This window comes from Gossypium hirsutum, chromosome D09 (assembly GCF_007990345.1).
Source record: "Gossypium hirsutum isolate 1008001.06 chromosome D09, Gossypium_hirsutum_v2.1, whole genome shotgun sequence".
NCBI lineage: Eukaryota > Viridiplantae > Streptophyta > Magnoliopsida > Malvales > Malvaceae > Gossypium > Gossypium hirsutum.
Window position 1 is genome coordinate 23090466 of NC_053445.1, and position 18311 is coordinate 23108776.

At 34.1% G+C, this 18311-nt stretch overlaps 1 protein-coding gene across 2 annotated transcripts; it reads left to right on the plus strand.

The window, feature by feature from the left end:
- Nucleotides 1-292: 292 nt before the first annotated feature.
- Nucleotides 293-4902, plus strand: LOC107892043 (65-kDa microtubule-associated protein 3). Of its 2 annotated transcripts, none has more exons than XM_016817009.2 (13): nt 293-530; nt 1357-1440; nt 1575-1781; nt 1866-2117; nt 2194-2403; nt 2508-2663; nt 2770-2929; nt 3039-3190; nt 3284-3371; nt 3552-3625; nt 3711-3785; nt 3888-4161; nt 4238-4902. In XM_016817009.2, exons 2-13 carry the CDS (start codon nt 1369-1371, stop codon nt 4702-4704), a joined length of 2187 nt encoding a protein of 728 aa, XP_016672498.1. In that variant the 5' UTR covers nt 293-530; nt 1357-1368; the 3' UTR covers nt 4705-4902. The 2 variants fall into 2 exon arrangements, with proteins under 2 accessions (XP_016672498.1, XP_016672499.1); XM_016817010.2 differs by having other exon boundaries at nt 322-636.
- Nucleotides 4903-18311: the final 13409 nt, after the last annotated feature.

Below are 18311 nucleotides of genomic sequence, written 5' to 3' on the forward strand. Positions count from 1 at the left end.
CCAGACCCCTTGCCTATAATTAATCCTCGGAAATAATCGAATGCATGCAATGCCATGGGACCGAGGGGCATTCTTTTGATAGTGAAAGGTCAGAATCGTATTACCACTTTGTATACTAGAAATACAAAATAAAATTGAACTCCACTCCAAAATCTAGACTGTTCGATTCCAGAGTCTAAAATTATTCAGACGGATGATCGAAAATATATCCGGTGCTAACAGGTACATGAGATCGCTGCCTCCCCCTCATGGGATTTGAAATTCAAATCGTGGGGAATCCAGTCCCCATCATTTAAAAAACCAAATCTATAACGAGCGCTCTTGTTCAACGCCAACGGTCATTTTTTCATAAACAGCGCCTACACACTCCTAAACTCTTTGTTCCTTTCTGTTGTAAATCCAAAATTCAAACCTCAATTTATCCCCTTATTTTGGGGTACTAAATCTACATTTTCTAAGGCAAAATTTCACTCTTTCTAAGAAAAAAATCAAGCATTTGGCTGGAAAAATCGTTCGTTTGAATTGTTAAGGTTTCTCTTCGACTCTCCACTTTTCTTTCCTTCTCTTTTTGTTGCTAAATTTGGCTGACGAGAAAATGTGGAGAAAGAAACACGAGGAGGAGCTCAATGCTTATATGTTCTGTTCTTTCTTTCTTTCTTTCTTGTACTTCTTTATGTTAATGTTATTGCTTGTTCTGAACTTCTTTTTTATGATTAATTTAACCGAGATTTGTGGAATAAAATCATGATTTAGGTCTTATAGAGAGGTGTTCAAGACAGCTAGACCTGTAACCATTAATTTTTTACCTAAAAAATTTAGGTCTATACTTTGGAGCTTGCAAGTTGCAACTGACTTTTTTTAATAGTACGATGATCATTTTCTCTTTCGTTTGGCATTTGCATTGTTAGATTTTATTTGTAGTGAATTCCTAGTTTAAATTTCAAATTGTACTTAATTTAGGAAAGAACTGATGGAGATCTAGAGTCCCGTATACCCTGTATTTGCCTAATTAGTAACAAATTTCAATGTCTAGAACAATCACCACATATGTTTCTGTTCTTTCCGTAATTATGAAATTCGTGTATGATTTTGAGGTTCAGGAAATAAGAATATGTCCCAATGCAAGCTTATACCTTCAGCTTATCTACTTTGGCGACTGCAACTTTGTTTTTCTAGTTTCCTTGTTCTTACTTTTCAATCTTCCAGCAAAAAATGATCTGAACCAGTATTCGCCATCTTTTACAATTCTATTTACAAACTGGAACTGCTAATTTTTTTTTGCCCCTTTCATTTGGTTGCTTTATTGTGTGTATAACTTTGGTGTCTTCTGATTTCTGAAGATATTGGTTTTGGCAGGAATACTTAAACATGCCTACTCCAAAAATTGATCCACTTCTTCAAGTGGAAACAACATGTGGAACCCTTCTGTACGAACTTCAGGTATTGGTGAATTTCCACAACACCTTTAGATCTTTTTGTTTTGTGTCTTGGCAAGAGGATGCCCACGAGCTGTTCCAGTTTAATTTTAAAATTTTGAACACTGATCTAATGTTTACCCTTCCATGATTCCTTAGATAATCTGGGATGAAGTCGGGGAGACTGATGTTGACAGGGATAAAATGCTGCTTGAGCTCGAAAGAGAGTGCCTGGAAGTATATCGAAGAAAGGTGGATCAGGCAAATCGCTGCAGAGCTCAGCTACGACAGACAATTGCTGATTCTGAAGCTGAACTAGCTGCCATCTGCTCCGCAATGGGGGAGAGGCCAGTACATATTAGGCAGGTCAGGAATGAAAACAGACCCTGGATGAAAGTTTTCTGTGTAGACTGAAGTATTTACTTGTGTTATGGTTAAATGTTTTTTCAGTCTGATCAAAACGCTGGAAGCTTGAAGGAGGAGCTCAGCAAGATTCTTCCACAATTGGAGGAAATGAAGAAAAGGAAAATTGAAAGAAGAAATCAATTTGTAGAAGTTCTAGAGCAAATGCAAAAGATCACAAATGAAATTTATGGATCCACTGAATCATTTTCTTCCAAAACAGTTGTGGATGAAACTGACTTATCCTTAAGGAAGCTTGAAGAATTGCATAGACAGCTCCATGAGCTTCAGACAGAGAAGGTCAACTTTCCTTTCTTCAATTCTTTATTGGCTCCACCTCCTGAAAACTAATGCTTATCTTTTCTCTCTTGTGCAGAGTGATCGTCTGAAGCAGGTTCAAGATTACCTTAGCATGTTGAACGAACTCTGCTCTGTGATGGGAATGGATTTCAAGCAGACAGTTGATGAGATCCATCCCACTTTAAGTGACCCCAAAGGATTTAGGAGTATTAGCAGTAATACTATTGAGCAGTTGGCAACATTGATAAAAAAGTTACGGGAAGTTAAGATACAGAGGATGCAACGGGTAAAAAAATGTTATTTTCAACATCTTGTATATTGCACAATTCCCCTTCCTCCCAACTTCTTTTTCCATCAGCCTGTAATAATGATTCTTTGACCTCTTGGCAGCTACAAGATCTTGCGACTACCATGTTGGAGTTATGGAATCTGATGGATACACCAATTGAAGAGCAACAGATGTTTCAAAATGTTACCTGTAATGTTGCTGCTTCAGAACATGAAATTACTGAACCCAATACTCTCTCCGTAGATTTCATAAAATACGTAAGTGATGCTTGTTTAAACATGTTCTTCTCTCGGTTCTTATATCTCTAAAAGGTAAGTGCTTTCTTCCAGACTAACAGAGAAGTAAAAATGATGTATGGTGCAGGTTGAGGCAGAAGTTTCACGGTTGGAAGAGTTGAAGTCAAGCAAAATGAAAGAGCTTGTCCTCAAGAAGAGATTAGAGCTAGAGGAGATCTGTAGAAAAACGCACCTGGTTCCAGATTCAGAATGTGCAATAGAAGATGCCATTGTAGCTATTGAGTCTGGTACATGGCAATGCTATATATTTGTCATCAAACTATAGGTTATAGATATCTCATTTTGCTCCATTCTTCCTACTGATTGCCATAATTTTTTTATTACTATTATATCCAGGGTCAGTGGATGCTGCTACCATACTAGAACAAATTGAACTTCAAATTGCGAAGGTCAAAGAGGAAGCTTTTAGCAGGAAAGAAATACTTGAAAAGGTGGAGAAATGGTTGACAGCATGTGATGAGGAGTGCTGGCTTGAGGAATATAACAGGGTGGGTATTTTAGTCATCTCATCAGAGTATACTTTTAAGAGTATAGTCTTTTGTGTTCTAGTATGACTTGCTTATATGTCTGTTATTCAACAGGATGAAAACCGATATAATGCCGGAAAAGGTGCTCATCTTACACTCAAGCGTGCTGAGAAAGCCCGTGCCTTGGTTAATAAACTTCCAGGTAAACTATAAGATAACTGAGAAACGTAAACTTAAAGTACTAAGCTTGGTTATCTAGTTATGATTTCACATCATTCTGCCAAATGTGTGTTTGGTTCCTTCCATTTGATCTCCATAGTTTACCTGTTTTGCTTACAATCGCTTGACACGGTGCTGAAGTTGTTTTATCATGTTAAACCAGGAATGATGGAGGCATTAGCTTCAAAGACCGTGGCATGGGAGAAAGAGAGAGGGGTTGAATTTTTGTATGATGGTGTGAGTAATAATGTACACTTTGAGCCTTTACTTCCCATATATGCTTACACTCTTGGTATCTAACTGACCCTTGCATGCTACCCAGATTCGTCTGCTTTCTATGCTTGAAGAGTACACTATCTTGCGACAAGAGAAAGAGCAAGAGCGACATCGGCTACGAGTATGCTATTAACCGTATTTCCCAATTATAGTGCATAAGCAAATACTTTTTAATCATGTTATGGGACCAGGCTAATAATCGTTCACTATTCTCGTGCTCCAGGACCAGAAGAAACTTCAGGGACAGCTGATAGCAGAGCAAGAAGCACTGTATGGGTCAAAACCAAGCCCATCAAAGCCCCAGAGCGTAAAAAAGGGTCCTAGGTATTCAACTGGAGGTGCAAGCAATAGAAGAGTCTCCTTGGGAGGAGCCATGGTTCCAGCTCATAAACCTGATTCTCTTCACTCTGCAAAGGCTACTCCCAAAACACGTCCTAGCAAGAAAAGTGACCATTTAAATCATCGCCAGGATGATGGCATTCCCGCTGTCTCAGCTGGTATGTTCTCTGTCTATGCTTTAATGAATTTAAGAAACATCTCAATTGCTTTCTAGGTAACTAGACCATTTTTCAGTTAGGAGAGGCCTGGACATTGCTGAGACTCCTGTTCGAAAGCACTCTTCCACTCCCAGTGCTGTAAATGGTAAAGAACCAGAGTCACCATTATTAGTTCGTAAGCCATTCTCACCTATCTCTTCAGCAGTATCATCGAAAGCCAATATGACAAACATGTTAGAAGTTGAAGATAATGGTGATACTTCACACAAAATGCTTCATCGAAGTAATGATCTCTCACACACTACTACTCCATTAAAGACAATTCCTTTGGTCGACGAAGAGAATAGGACTCCAAAGGCAATGCCAATAATACCTAGCACACCTTCGACATTATCAGTTCCAATGCAGACAGCCATGACACCGGCACCTACGTTGGCACCTATACCTTTCGCTATTACCAAGCCAGTCGAAGAGATTGAACGGTCGTTTGAGGAAAGAAGGCTTGCTTCTCTGCTTTCTAAGATTCAAATGACGTCATCATGATCAAGTGACACCTGAATTAAATTTGGTTCTACTTTTTTTTTTTTAACTGCTTTTTTTTCTCTCAGGTTTGTAATGGCAAAAGTCAATTATAAAATTGACTTTTTCTGCTATGCTATCTATGTAAGGAGTTCCCTGAATGTGGACGAAAATGTTGCAAACAATTCTTTGTGACTCTAATGCCAACTTTCAGTTTTCTTATCGATGTTCCCACACAATCAGTGATCGGCAGTTTCCAGAACTAGAAACTTTTTATGTAATTTTCACAGTTTAATGGACATTTTCTTGCATGAACTTTTCTTCCAATGTTAAAAGTTTGAAGATTATTTGTCTAATAGCTGCAAATTGGGTATCAATCTAGTTTGGTTTTATTTGATCCTTCTAAAATGTAAATACAACCAAAATTTCTATTTCAACACCCATAATGCAACAGGCTCGCAGTTTTTATGGATTTAATCTATTTATTAATTTCATCGGGTGTAATAATTAAACTGAGAAAATATATATTACTCCAATGAGAAAATACATATTACTCCACTCTATTAGACCTATTAATGCGAGTCTCAAGATACAATTTCAGACTTATAAATGTGATGGACTCACAGTATCTCAAGGACTAACAATAATGTCAAAGGCTAAACATATTAAATTAGGATTCGATCAAAGAAAGATTCGAGGAAGAATCTTTTCGAGGAAAGGGGGAATGATATATGCACGGACGGGGTGAAATTTATTAAATTCCATTCACCGAAGTTGCCAATTTTCAAACTTAGGAAATCAGCAGACTTGCGACGACTTTTTGGATGGGATCCTGACATTTCTGGGTTGAGATGTCTTTATGGCGTTTGAAGATCTATCTCTTAGCTTCAAAATGCATTTTGAATAACTCTATTTCTAAACGGGATTATGATGGAAATTACGAGTTTCGGGCTTTTAATTCGAGTTTAAACATATTGGGTTTGGGTTTTGGATTTAATTTTTATTATAATAGAGCCCAATATTGTATTTATCAGCTCTTATTATTTTATTATTCTAAAATTTTAATAATTATTAAGTAGTTTAAGTTATTTAGGAGTTTTATTTAAACAAGAAAATTTAGTTTAAAACTACTTATTTAGATTAATTAAAGTTCTAGTATACTTAAGAGTTTTATTTAGATTTATTTAGCTAGCCTATATATAGGCCTTTGCATTGTACACAATTCAGACGATTCATTATTATTTAACTTCTCTTTTGAGTTAATAAATTCTTTTTGAGTTTTCTTTTCAAGAAATTCTCTTGAGTTTCTTTTAGAAGAGTTTTAACAATTTTTTCAGATTGTGGGGATTATCTTCAAACTTTTTCTTGCCAAGTTTTCTATCTTGGAGGGGAAATTAGAGCCGATTGAAGGGGGTTGTGGATTCTTCTTGTTTCCAAGGCTTCTTAGGACTTCTACACGGCACATTCTATCTTTTCCATTTATCTTCTTTATTTCTTCTTTATTATTCTAATCTTTGATCTCATTATTCTATTTTATTCATATTGACTAGTTATTTTTAATTGTTCTCTTTTTTTATTATTATCTAACTTGGATCCATTTGCGTTTCAGGTTGTTTTAAAATCCAAGTTTCTTTCAGAATGTCTAGACCCCTAAGTCAAATCCGCGACTTTGACAAATTTTACGATCTGCTTTCGCATTCATCCGCCTCATTCGTTACCATTTGGTATCAGATTTGGGCATTTTAGGTGTTCTTTTTGTTTTTATATACTGATTTCTAGCAACTCATTCTTTATCATTTGGTATCAGATTTGGGTGTTTTAGGTGTTCTCTTGAGTTTCTTTAAGAAGTTGTTTTAACAATCTTTCAGGTTGTGGGAATCATCTTCAAGCTTTTTCTTGCCAAGACCTTTTTCTTGGAGGGGGAATTAGAGCCATTGAAAGGAGTTGTGGATTCTTAATGTTTCTAAGGCTTCTTAGTACATCTTATCTTTTCTATCCTTAATTTATCGTTTCCTACTTATTTAAGTTAGTTCTTGTTGTTTTAGCTTGCTGATTTTATTGATTTTCGTTCTAGGTTAAAGTTGTTTCAAGAAAGATATTCTCCTATCTTGTTCCATCAAGAAACACATCAAAATTAGGAGTTTTAATTTTTTCTTATTGTTTCAAGCATTCTTGCACAAAACAGTTTGCTTTTATCTTTAAAATCACTTTTAACAAATCTGTTTGTGTTTTGTTTTTCCAGATCTGGTTGGGGCGTTTTCTTGAGGTCGAAGGACGATTTCTTTTCATCCAAGAAACTCTAATTCATTCTCTTTTGGACTCTTTACCAGTCGGTTCATCTTTCTTTTATTTTAATTTCTTTTGACTCTCTTTTGTCACAACTAATCTGTTTTCATTATTTCTCGTGTTAGTTTACATTCGTCTAGAGATCTAGGATAAATCTACGACTTTAAAAAACTTTACGATCCGCTTCTGCATTCATCCACATCATTCCTTATCACCTATATAATTAGGTCTTAACTAATTTCTAATTAAATTCAGACTCTTTGTCTATTAATTATAGATTTATTTAGTGATGGAGTCTGTAACACCCTTTACTCTACCTAATCGTCGGGTCTAAGCAACAGAGTGTCACATTCGTTACTAGAGCAACTACTAACAATTTCATAGTAAAAACATTATTTCACTTCATAAATTATATGAAATCAATCAATAATACAACATAGAATAACATGAACATTCTTTTTCAGATCTTATATAAGCATAAGAATGCTTTAAATTCAACCCAATATCAAATAATGACCTTCTTATAATATTCTAAAAATTTTAGATCAAGTACACTATAAATGAATCATTCAAATATTCAATCATGTCGTAAACACCTAAATAATAAACAATTAAGTCTGAGCCTTGAGCCATAAGCTCTTTTGTAAACCTGAAAATGAATTAGGACCAAATTGCAAGGTTTTAAAAGTTTAGGTTCCACGTCATGACGTGACCTTCTCTACGTCGTGACATCACCAAAATAGTAAGTCACGTCACGATGTCAGACCACTTGACATCGGGACATCACAAATTATCTATCGACATTGCGACAATGGGTATTTCACGTCGAGATGATGACCCTATTTTTTTGATGAAATTTGTCCATTTGGTACCTATTTCATGCCAAGCCAAACCTTAAGCTTATTTAGTGCATGTATGTACATCTAAACCTACACAAAACCAATTTAAAGGCATTCGAAAACATTCATTTATCATTACTCAATTCAAACAATTCTAATTACCAAAGCAACATGTCCAAAATTGTGGCACCAAAACCTATCAAAACTACTTGCTCAATTCAAACTTACCTAACATACATATACCATTTCAGATAATTATATTTTCATAGCATTATGCATCAAATCATACCATTAAATTCCGTTCCAATACCCTAACACACAATTTCTCAATCAACCAAATATTTATCTATCATTAAAGTTACTAAGTAATCATTTCACTTGTAAACATTCAATCCTTCTCCTATTGAACATTCAATCAATTTCACCAATATAACCATACTAATTGTTTTCCAAATTTTCCAGTCATAAGATCCACATGCAATATAACATATTACCAAGCTTATTCACATTTATACATGCGCATGGACAAGTCCAAAATCAACCATTTAACAAGGTTCAAACAAAAATCAACTAACCAAGATAAACACTTATATCAACCCTATATACATGCCACAAAATCGAACTTCAAACGATTAAAAGATTACCAAAACAACAACATGATAGTACGAGCTTCTCTACGATCCACCTAGCATGTTCCACAAGTTGGCAATCTATAGGGAAAAGGAAACAAGAAGGTAAGCATTACAAATGCTTAGTAAATTCACTGACTTTTAAACAACAACTTACCTCAAATTATAACATAAGTCGATAAGATGCTAGCTTTACGAGTTTGCCTAAACATGGCAACTACATATCGACAAGGTGAGTATCAACATATATTGCATCTTATAATAAATCAAGCATATAACATTCTCAATCACTTATAACCAACATTTATTCAATTCGATATCAATTTCATATCATTTTCTATCTATTATAAATAATACATCCAATTTCAATATAATGTTATTCATTATTTCATTTCATTATTCAAATTTTGAATCAAATCATTAATTCATCACATTTTCATATCAATCTTCCTGACTCGTATAATAAGTTCAAATGATCTTTTATAAAGCACATGTATTTGTATCATCAAATCATATTACCAACACAATTCGTATATCATTTATCCTATTTACACTTTATACCCTTATTAACCTGACTCGGACTCAGACAAATACATGGATCCAACCAACCACACTAGTTTGGCACCCAGTGCCTCATCGACACGTAGTCAAAGTAACCTTGAAATCTTCCTATCTATGGCATGCTAACTATATACGGCTCTGCCCGAACAAATAATAGGGTTACAATTTACTCAATTTCATTTACAAGTCAATTTCTCAATTCAATGTTGTCATATCATCAACCAATTATCAATTTGTATGCATAACATTATAATTCATCTTAACATAAAACAAATTTTGTAATTACAACAATATACAATATTTTCAAATCTATTCAATTTAATCCTCTATCTCGAGGATCAAACATAATCATCTCAATTTGGTTCAATTCAACTAATCAACCTCAGATTGCAATTCATTATATTCAATTTATCAGTAAATTTGTCATTTCTTTATGATTTAGTCCATATCTCACCTTTTTGTACCAAATCGTAAACAATCCAAATTTCAATTAAAAATATTTATAATTATAATTTTAAATACATAAGAATTTAACAAAAACATACTGTATGAACTTACCTGAAAAACAAATGGTTAATTCTATAAGGACTAATCAACAAATTTACCATTTTCCTTGATTAATTCTAATTTGGTCCAATTCTCGATCTATAAAATTATTAAATTCAATTTATCAATTTCGACACTCTTATTTCATCCTATTATAAACATGTATCAACTCAATTTCATTTTTTGAATGCTCCCTAAAATATAGCATTTTATTCTATTTAGTCCCTAAAATCGAAATAGTTATAACTTTCAAATTTAAGCTTTGTTTTTGAATATGTTTTTAATTTCATCCTTCCACAGCCCTCTAGCACATATATTTATAGAAATTTCATGCTAATTTTGAAATAATTACACTTTAGTCTCTATACTCAAAACTAGCACATTTTACTTTACAAATTAGTCTCTATTCATATCCAAGCACTAAATCTAACAATTTAACACTAAAAGCTTTAAAAATCATCAATGACAAACTTTTAAAACTTTAACAGTTTTTCTATTTAATACTCGGGTTAACTAGATTAAGTTACAACGATATCAAAAACATAAAATTTACGAAAAACAAACCTCGAATTCACCACATGCAGGTTTTGATTGCTTGGAAGAATTTGAAGCTCTCAATTCCTCCATCCATGGTGTCCGAACGGTGAAGGAGATGAGAATGAAAAATTCTCTCCCTTTCAACCTTTGTTTTTACTTTAATGTTTATTATTTTCTTAACTTTTAATGATAATTTCAAAAACAAAAAAATAAGGCCAAAGTCATGTCTTTGTCATCCACTATAATCTATTGTGGCAAAATTGCTACTTAAGTCCTTGAAATAATGTTATTTAAGTCTTTTTAATCAATAGCGATTAATTTTTATGTTTTTTTACAATTTTTTTATTGTACCTTAATTAGTCGCTAATTCAAAAAAATTACCTAACCAAAATTAATTCACCAATATAACAACTCCGTAAATATTTAATAAAAATATTGGTTTGGTTTATGAAAACAAGGTCCCGATACCTCGTTTTCCAAAACCACTGGCTTTAGGGTCGAACCACTTAAACTTTAACTAACTTTCAAAATAACAAATTTATTAGATCAAAATTCAATATAACACTGTAATTGACTCGTAAATATTAAATAATAGTATTTACTGACTCGATCATTGAAAAATGATGCCTTGGAACCACCGTTTTCGGTGCCACTGAAAAACGGGATATTATAGAGTCATCCCACTAAAGTACTATGACTTAACTCTCTATTATATACCATAATGAAAACTACTCATTTCAAGCTTTAATCCAATGACCTCATCATATATGGGTTGTCCTTATAGGATATATATGATCCATTTAGGTGCTTACAACTGAGGGGGATTGATAGGCTTGTTCTATTTCACTCATCACAAAGGTGTGTAATCCATCGTCACCAACAAGTGTATTAATCTTCGTCTTAATTGCTATAAATATATACGAGTCAAATACAATCTTAACAACGATTTTGATTTATCAACTAAATTGGTCACTGCTAGACAAAAATATATGCACGAGAAGGCAATATATAATATTGGAAGAAGGCTGGAGATGGTATTATAGGCTTCGCCAGGGTGGTGTGCTTGATTTAGAGGAAATATTGACTGTTAGAAATGTTTTTCAATATTTCATGTTAAACTTGATCCTAATGAATGGAGGCAAGCTGATGCGGATGCTAGGGTAGACACTATTAATCTTATTCCTACACAGTTTGGATGGCCTAACGAGGCAACTGATGAATTGGCTCTTATACTATAGGGGAATAGGGACGAGCCTATGAATTATTTTTATTCATTTTGTAAACAAAATCCTTGTTCATGGTATTCCCAACCTTTAACAAATATCGAGTGTGATGCGAATCCCCTTATGCTAACTTCTGGTGCTAATATAAGAATTTTTGGTGATGCAGGCTCAAATCAAGGTTTTGAAGATAGTTCTGAGGAGTTCACCAACTTATCAAGAGAAATTGACGAATACATGGACGTACACTCATATATGCAAAGTGTGTGAGGTGGTCCTTCTGGTATCATTGCTGGAGATGACAATGCAAGCAGTAAAAAGAAATAGAAGATTGCTGCTGGAGTTGTTAACATTGTTCTAAGTAGAGAAGAAAAAGGTAGTATATGAGCAAAGCTTCGTCAAAAGAGAAAAGGGGATTACATTGAAATTCCTGATGGCATTGCTCCTATTTTTATAGCTCTTAATGTAAGTTTGTCTCCTGCTACTTTTCCTATTAACTGCCCATCACCACCAAAAACAATTTTCGACAGTACTTTTTGAATTACAATTGATCACGACCCCTTGGTGGTTCTGTGAAATTCAATATTCTTGGTGGTGGTACAGGGACCTTGTTCCCTTGGCGTGAGCAGCTTAGTGTAAATAAGTTTCCCTTCAGCTCTAGTGAAGTAGGGAAGCAATGGAATTCCCTCTTTCCTGAGGAAACAAAAGGGCTTTTTTGTCCAGGTGAATCATCTATGAAAATCAGGAAACCTTCACTGCAAGAGTTGGCAGTCTCTTTGCAAGTGATGTTAAAAAAAGCATGCGTTGCTAGCTTGGACCTTGTTGAATGTATTAACAGGGCAGAAATCATGAGGAGGGAAATTGAGAATATGTATTAGTCCGCTAGGAGAGCACTAGCTCGGGCATGTGAACACTATGCTACTTTGGCTGAAGAGAATAGGAGATTGTCCGAAGAAAACCAAAGGTTGGGAGGTCGACTTGTTATTTTTGAAAAAGACGTGGAGAAATTACATGGAGTGATCGTTGGTGAGCGAGCGGATAAAGTAGCATTGGAAGCTAGCTTAAGAAAGATGGATGAAGAACATAAAACTGTGGTGGCTAACTTAACGAAGAGCCATGAGGAAACCATGGAGAAATACAAGAAGGAAACTATGCAGAGCCTACAGGAATACTCGCCAGATTTGAAGGCTAATTTTTTGTTACATGCTCAAATAGATGGTGGCCTTTTTGATGCTTGAAGAGTAAATTTTGATGCTCTTAGCGAGCTAACTGGTAGTCATCTAGATTTCGATGTCTATTTTCCTTCTAGAGCAGCCTAGGAGGAATTCGCAGCAAAATGGAAAAACTCACCAATTTTTTTCCTTGCTGGCGATCCTGCCGAGACAAGCTCTATTCCTGAAGATGCCTTTGGTGCTAGTGTTACTCTCATGAATGAAGGCCAAGGAAATGAATGCGAGGAGCATCACGGGGAAGAAAATGAAATGTTAATTGACCCTTTGGGAACAAATAACAATTCATGATTTGATTATCCTTGTTGTATTTTGTTTATTGTCTTTGAATTAAAAATTGAAATCTTAGTTTGATCCTTATGAATGCTGCTGAATTTTTTCATGTTATAATGTTGTCCAAATGTGGTTGTTTTGCATATTATAATGCTGTCCAAATGTGGTTGTTTTGCATGTTTTAATGGTGTCCAAATGTGGTTGTTTTGCATGTTTTAATGTTCTTCAAATGTGGTTGTTTTGCATATTAAAATGTTGTCCAAATGCGGCTGTTTTGCATGTTATAATGATGTCCAAATGTGGCTTTTATGCATGTTACAATTATGACCAAATATGTTTAAAAAATTTTGCTTCTTGATGTTCGAATGAGATTGAATTTAATTGAGTTAATGCATGTTCGAATATAGTTATTAAGTTATGTTTCAAGAGTGTTCAAATGGTTGTTTATAATTGTCTTAAAGGTGATCGAATAGGGCTACTCAATTGTGCTATAAATGTGTTTTCAAGGGTATTAAATGTTGTTCAAAATTGCATATTTAATTATTGTATAAGAATAAATATTAAGTTGTTGCTCGGAAGTGCGTAGCTAGGAAAGTACTGAATTTATGCATTAAATTATTAATCAGAATATATGCTTGCTTGCTATTTGGTTTGCTATCTTAACAGTTAGAATGTGTATTTTTATGTCATTCGAATCTGGTTTATCGTTACGGGTTAAGAAGCTTGTAGTGCTTGATAGAATTGTAACACTCCTTACCCGATACCGTTGCCAGAGTCAAGCACGAGGCGTTATCTGATTTAACTTACCAGTTCAGAGCATAAAAATTTTCTTTTAAAATTTATTTCACTGTTCACCATAATGTTGTGCACCTGTACAACAGTCACTAATTTAATTATAACTCGAGTTACAAAACTCAAAATTTAGATCCATAAATTTTCCCTGAAACTAGATTCATATATTATCTTACCATAAAATTTTCAGAATTTTTAGATTAGCCAATTAGTACAGTTTATTCATTAAAGTCTCCCCTATTTCACTGACTGACGGTTCTGACCTTTATTCACTAAAAATAAGTTTTCTCATTGTATGATTTTCATATGGTGTTATAACTTGTTTCTACAGAAAATAGACTCACTAAGAAATCTAGAAATATAAATTATAACTCATAATTATTTTTGTACAATTTTTAATGATTTTATAAATTCAGAATAGGGGACTCCAAAAACTATTCTGACCCTGTCTAACCAAAATTCAAATATCTTAGAGTATAAAATTCCTTTACCCACAACATTATTTTTCTGTGAAAATAGACACGATAAGATTTAATTCTATATATCATTCACTCTCTAATTCATTTTATACTATCCTTGGTGATTTTTCAAAGTCATGTCACTGCTGCTGTCCCAAAACTGTTTCATTGCAAATTTTTACTCTTTCATATTTTCTAGGTATAAACTATCACCTAGGCATTCATAACACCACACATGTTCTTAATTAGCCATTTCAATAGCTAACCATTAGCCATATCATATAAACACACTCAAAATGACTAAGTCTCTATACATGCCATAGCTTTACACGTTTCGAAATCACATAATACTGAGATGTTTGTAGATAGTGTGAGACGAACTCCGACGTCCTTGTGATCCTCGAACTTACTTGGCGATACTATAAAAATAAGGAAAATAAAGAAAGTAAGCATAAAGCTTAGTAAGTTTACAAGTAAATAAATAACAACATTTATCATAAATAATCATACTCATAAATGTCATCAAACATTAGAATCTTTACTCGCTTCTTTACTTACTCACTTACTTGTTTACTTACTTGCTTACTTAAATAACTCATGATTATAACTTACTCCTCCCTTGCTGAAATTTCTTTCTCAATTGATAACTAAGATATTCTCAATCCTCATAACTCACCTGAATTTATTATTATGCTTTTATCTGAACTTTCATGTAACATGGTCTATTTACTAGCCCGTTGAATCACTTGGAATACTAAGGATACTCGAGTCTCTTGTCTGATAATACATGCCAAAGCTATTCCCAAACATAGTCTTACATGGGATGTTTTCTGTACTACCAATGCCATATCCCAGATATGGTCTTACATGGGAGTTCTCATATCGGTGCCCATGTCATGTCCTAGACATGGTCTTACGGGGGACCTCTCATCTCGGTGCCAACGCCATGTCCCAGACATGGTCTTACATGAGACTTCTCATAATCTCAATGATTCCAATGCCATGTCCCAGACATGGTCTTACATGGGATCTCATTCCCTTAATGTCATGACATTTGTATCCGATACATTCCCAATGTTTCAACGGGGCTTTTATTACTGATTCTCTGTCACCTCATACTTAAGTCAACATTAGATATTTTCATGAAATAAATACATAATTGCTGAAAAATAACAGAATTAATAATAATTATTAAAATATTGCATTTATTTACCGTAAACTTACCTCAGTACAAAATATGATCAAATCTAGCACTTTAGTCTTCAAGCTTTTTCTTTCCCTGGTCTAACTTCGGATTTCGTTCTTCTTGATTATGGATCTTGGAAGCTTGAAAACTCTAACTATGGCTTCCCCCTTGCTAATTTAGGCCAAATGAAGAAGATGAGCACAATTTGCCATCTTTTTCCCTTTTAATTCATTTTAATTACCAAATTACCAAAATACCCCTAACTTAAAAATTTCCTATTTCACTTATCTCATGTCCATTTTTGTCCATAACTTAACCAATGGTCTAATTACCATATAAAGACCTCCAATTTAAAATTTCATAACAATTGGACACCTCGAACATGTAGAACTCAACTTTTGCGCTTTTTACAATTTAGTCCTTTTGACTAAATTGAGTGCCCAAACGTCGAAATTTTTGAACGAAATTTTTACGAAATCATTTCGTGAAATTGTAGGCCATAAAAATATAGTTAAAATAAAATTTTCCTCATAGGATTTGTGGTCCCGAAACCCTATTCCGACTAGGCCCAAAATCGGGATGTTACAAGAATTGCTTGGGTTATTAGATTTGAATGGTTTATCTGGGTGCCAATTGAAGCATGATTTATGTGAATGTAAACGATTATTCAAAGTTTAATTAAATTTTGGACTTTACAGATCAGGAATTTGAAGATGAATATGTGACAATCAGCCTGTATGACTACAAATGCAATATGAAAGGATTATGTTCTTATAATATAATTTAACATATTAAATTGGTTACGAAACTTTGGTTTTTATTTTATTTAAGTCCTTACATAATTTATGATATGTTATAATATTAGTTACAGAAATGACATTGATTTGATTACTCAGTGTTCGGTATGTTTTTCGTGCCCAGGTTAGGTTCAACGTGTGAACTCGTTGTTATCAACAACTAGCAAAAAATCCCGCACTCGTTGAGTTGGTGAAAGTTTTGCTATTTTGAGTCGGCATGTACCTATAGGATTTTATGCTATATTAAGCTTAGTCGGAGAATTGTCCATATTTCGAGATGTTATATAAATAGGCGTATATGATTGTTGATAATAGTTTGTACTATGTATATGTTTCTTGTTGGTACTGCTATAAAAGTATTTAGATGAGGCTATAGTATAGTGCTTTGGATGTGAATCCGTATATATATAGTTGGTATAAAGGATGCATAAAATGCAATGAATAATTAGGTTAATAGTTGAGATATTGGTATATTAACCATGATATGGCCATGGTCTAAATGTATGATTTGAATTTATTATGGAATGAATGAAGTCAGTTGTTTCAGCAACGAATGTGATATTTCATTGCTCGAACCCGATGATTGGGTTAGGTAATAGGGTGTTACACGTGTAGTCGTATTGATAACATTAATATACTAAGTAACAAAAGTTACCAAGATGATTAACTCTAATGAAGCCATTCATAACTTTGAATTCGTTATACTTGGGTTATAACTTGAGGTCACTGAATCCTCATCCATATAAACGTATGCTAAAAAACTATTTAAGAGTTGCTTTCTTACAGCAACAAATTCAAATAAACTTTGGTTGCAATTTTAAATCAACAAATCTTTATAATATCATATGTGAACGTAGGTCAATGAGCTATTTTAAGAGTTGCGATCTTAAATTAGCTAACTCAAGGAAATTTAGGTTGTGTTCTTAAATCAGTTAACTCAAAAAACTTTAAGTTGTGATCTTAAATCAGCTAACCTTTATTATATCAGCTATGAACGTAGGTCATTGAGCTATTGTAATACCCCTAACCCGCATCCGTCGCTGGATTAGGGTTAAGAGCATTACTGTACTAACAGAACACTTAAACATACATTTCATACATTATCATAAACATATAAAAAATAACCATTCACATACATATCGTCCCTAAATTGAGCCCTCGAGGCCATAGAGATAACATAGAAATAATTCGGGACCAATTTGAAATCATTTGGAAAGTTTATGAAAAAGTTACAAAAATTTGACTACATGGGTCACACGGCTGTGTCTCAGGTAATGTAACATTTAAAATAGGGACACATGGCCGTGTCCCAGCCCGTGTCCTCACCCGTGTAACACTCTGAGTAGGGTTACACGCCTAAGTCACACGCCCGTGTGCCAGGCCATGTAACTCTCGAAATAGTCCCACACGCCTGTATGCTAGGTCGTGTGTTAGACTGTGTAACTGCCTAACTTGCACGCAATATAACCTACAGGGGACACACGACCGTGTCGCCAGACCGTGTGTCACACATAGTTGAGTCACATGCTCGTGTTTCAGGCCGCGTGGACATGAATTTGCCCAATTTCAAGCCATTTCCAACACAAAACCATGCAACCACCTAAAGGTCTTTGGTACACATAATCAATGAATCAAAACATGACCAAAACCTACATGAAATGGCCAATTCAATAGTCCAAGATCATTCAACCAATATGTCATACAAGGCACCTCAAATGCAAACATCAAAACTTACCTAAACATGCATATTTGGTCACCTTTCCATCATTAAATATAGTTCATCTTTGACCAAAACATGCCACAAACATAACCATTAACACATCACCTCAAACATACCATTTGAACCATTCAAATCACGCATCTCAAGTTAACCATAATGGCACCATCCAACAAGGTATCAAATGGTACCAATCAAGACAACTTGCACAAGTTTTACATACCAAATCATCCATTAAACATTCAACTAAACATCATTATAAGTCCACTTATACATAAAGATCAAGGTACAAACATGCTCAATTACCATTTCCAAACTATCACCAACATGCCAAGAGAATCTTATTAACAAACACTATAAAGTTACCAAAACATCATCATTTGGTAAAGCATCAAAGTTAATCAAATCAACATAACCTTTCAAAGCTTAAACATGCCAAGACATAATTAACACATACATTTTAATGCCATTACATAGCACCTTATACATGCCATTATAAACCTTAGCCAAATTACTCAGAATCTAACCAAATTATCCACTGGATAGTGTGATCGATCTCTA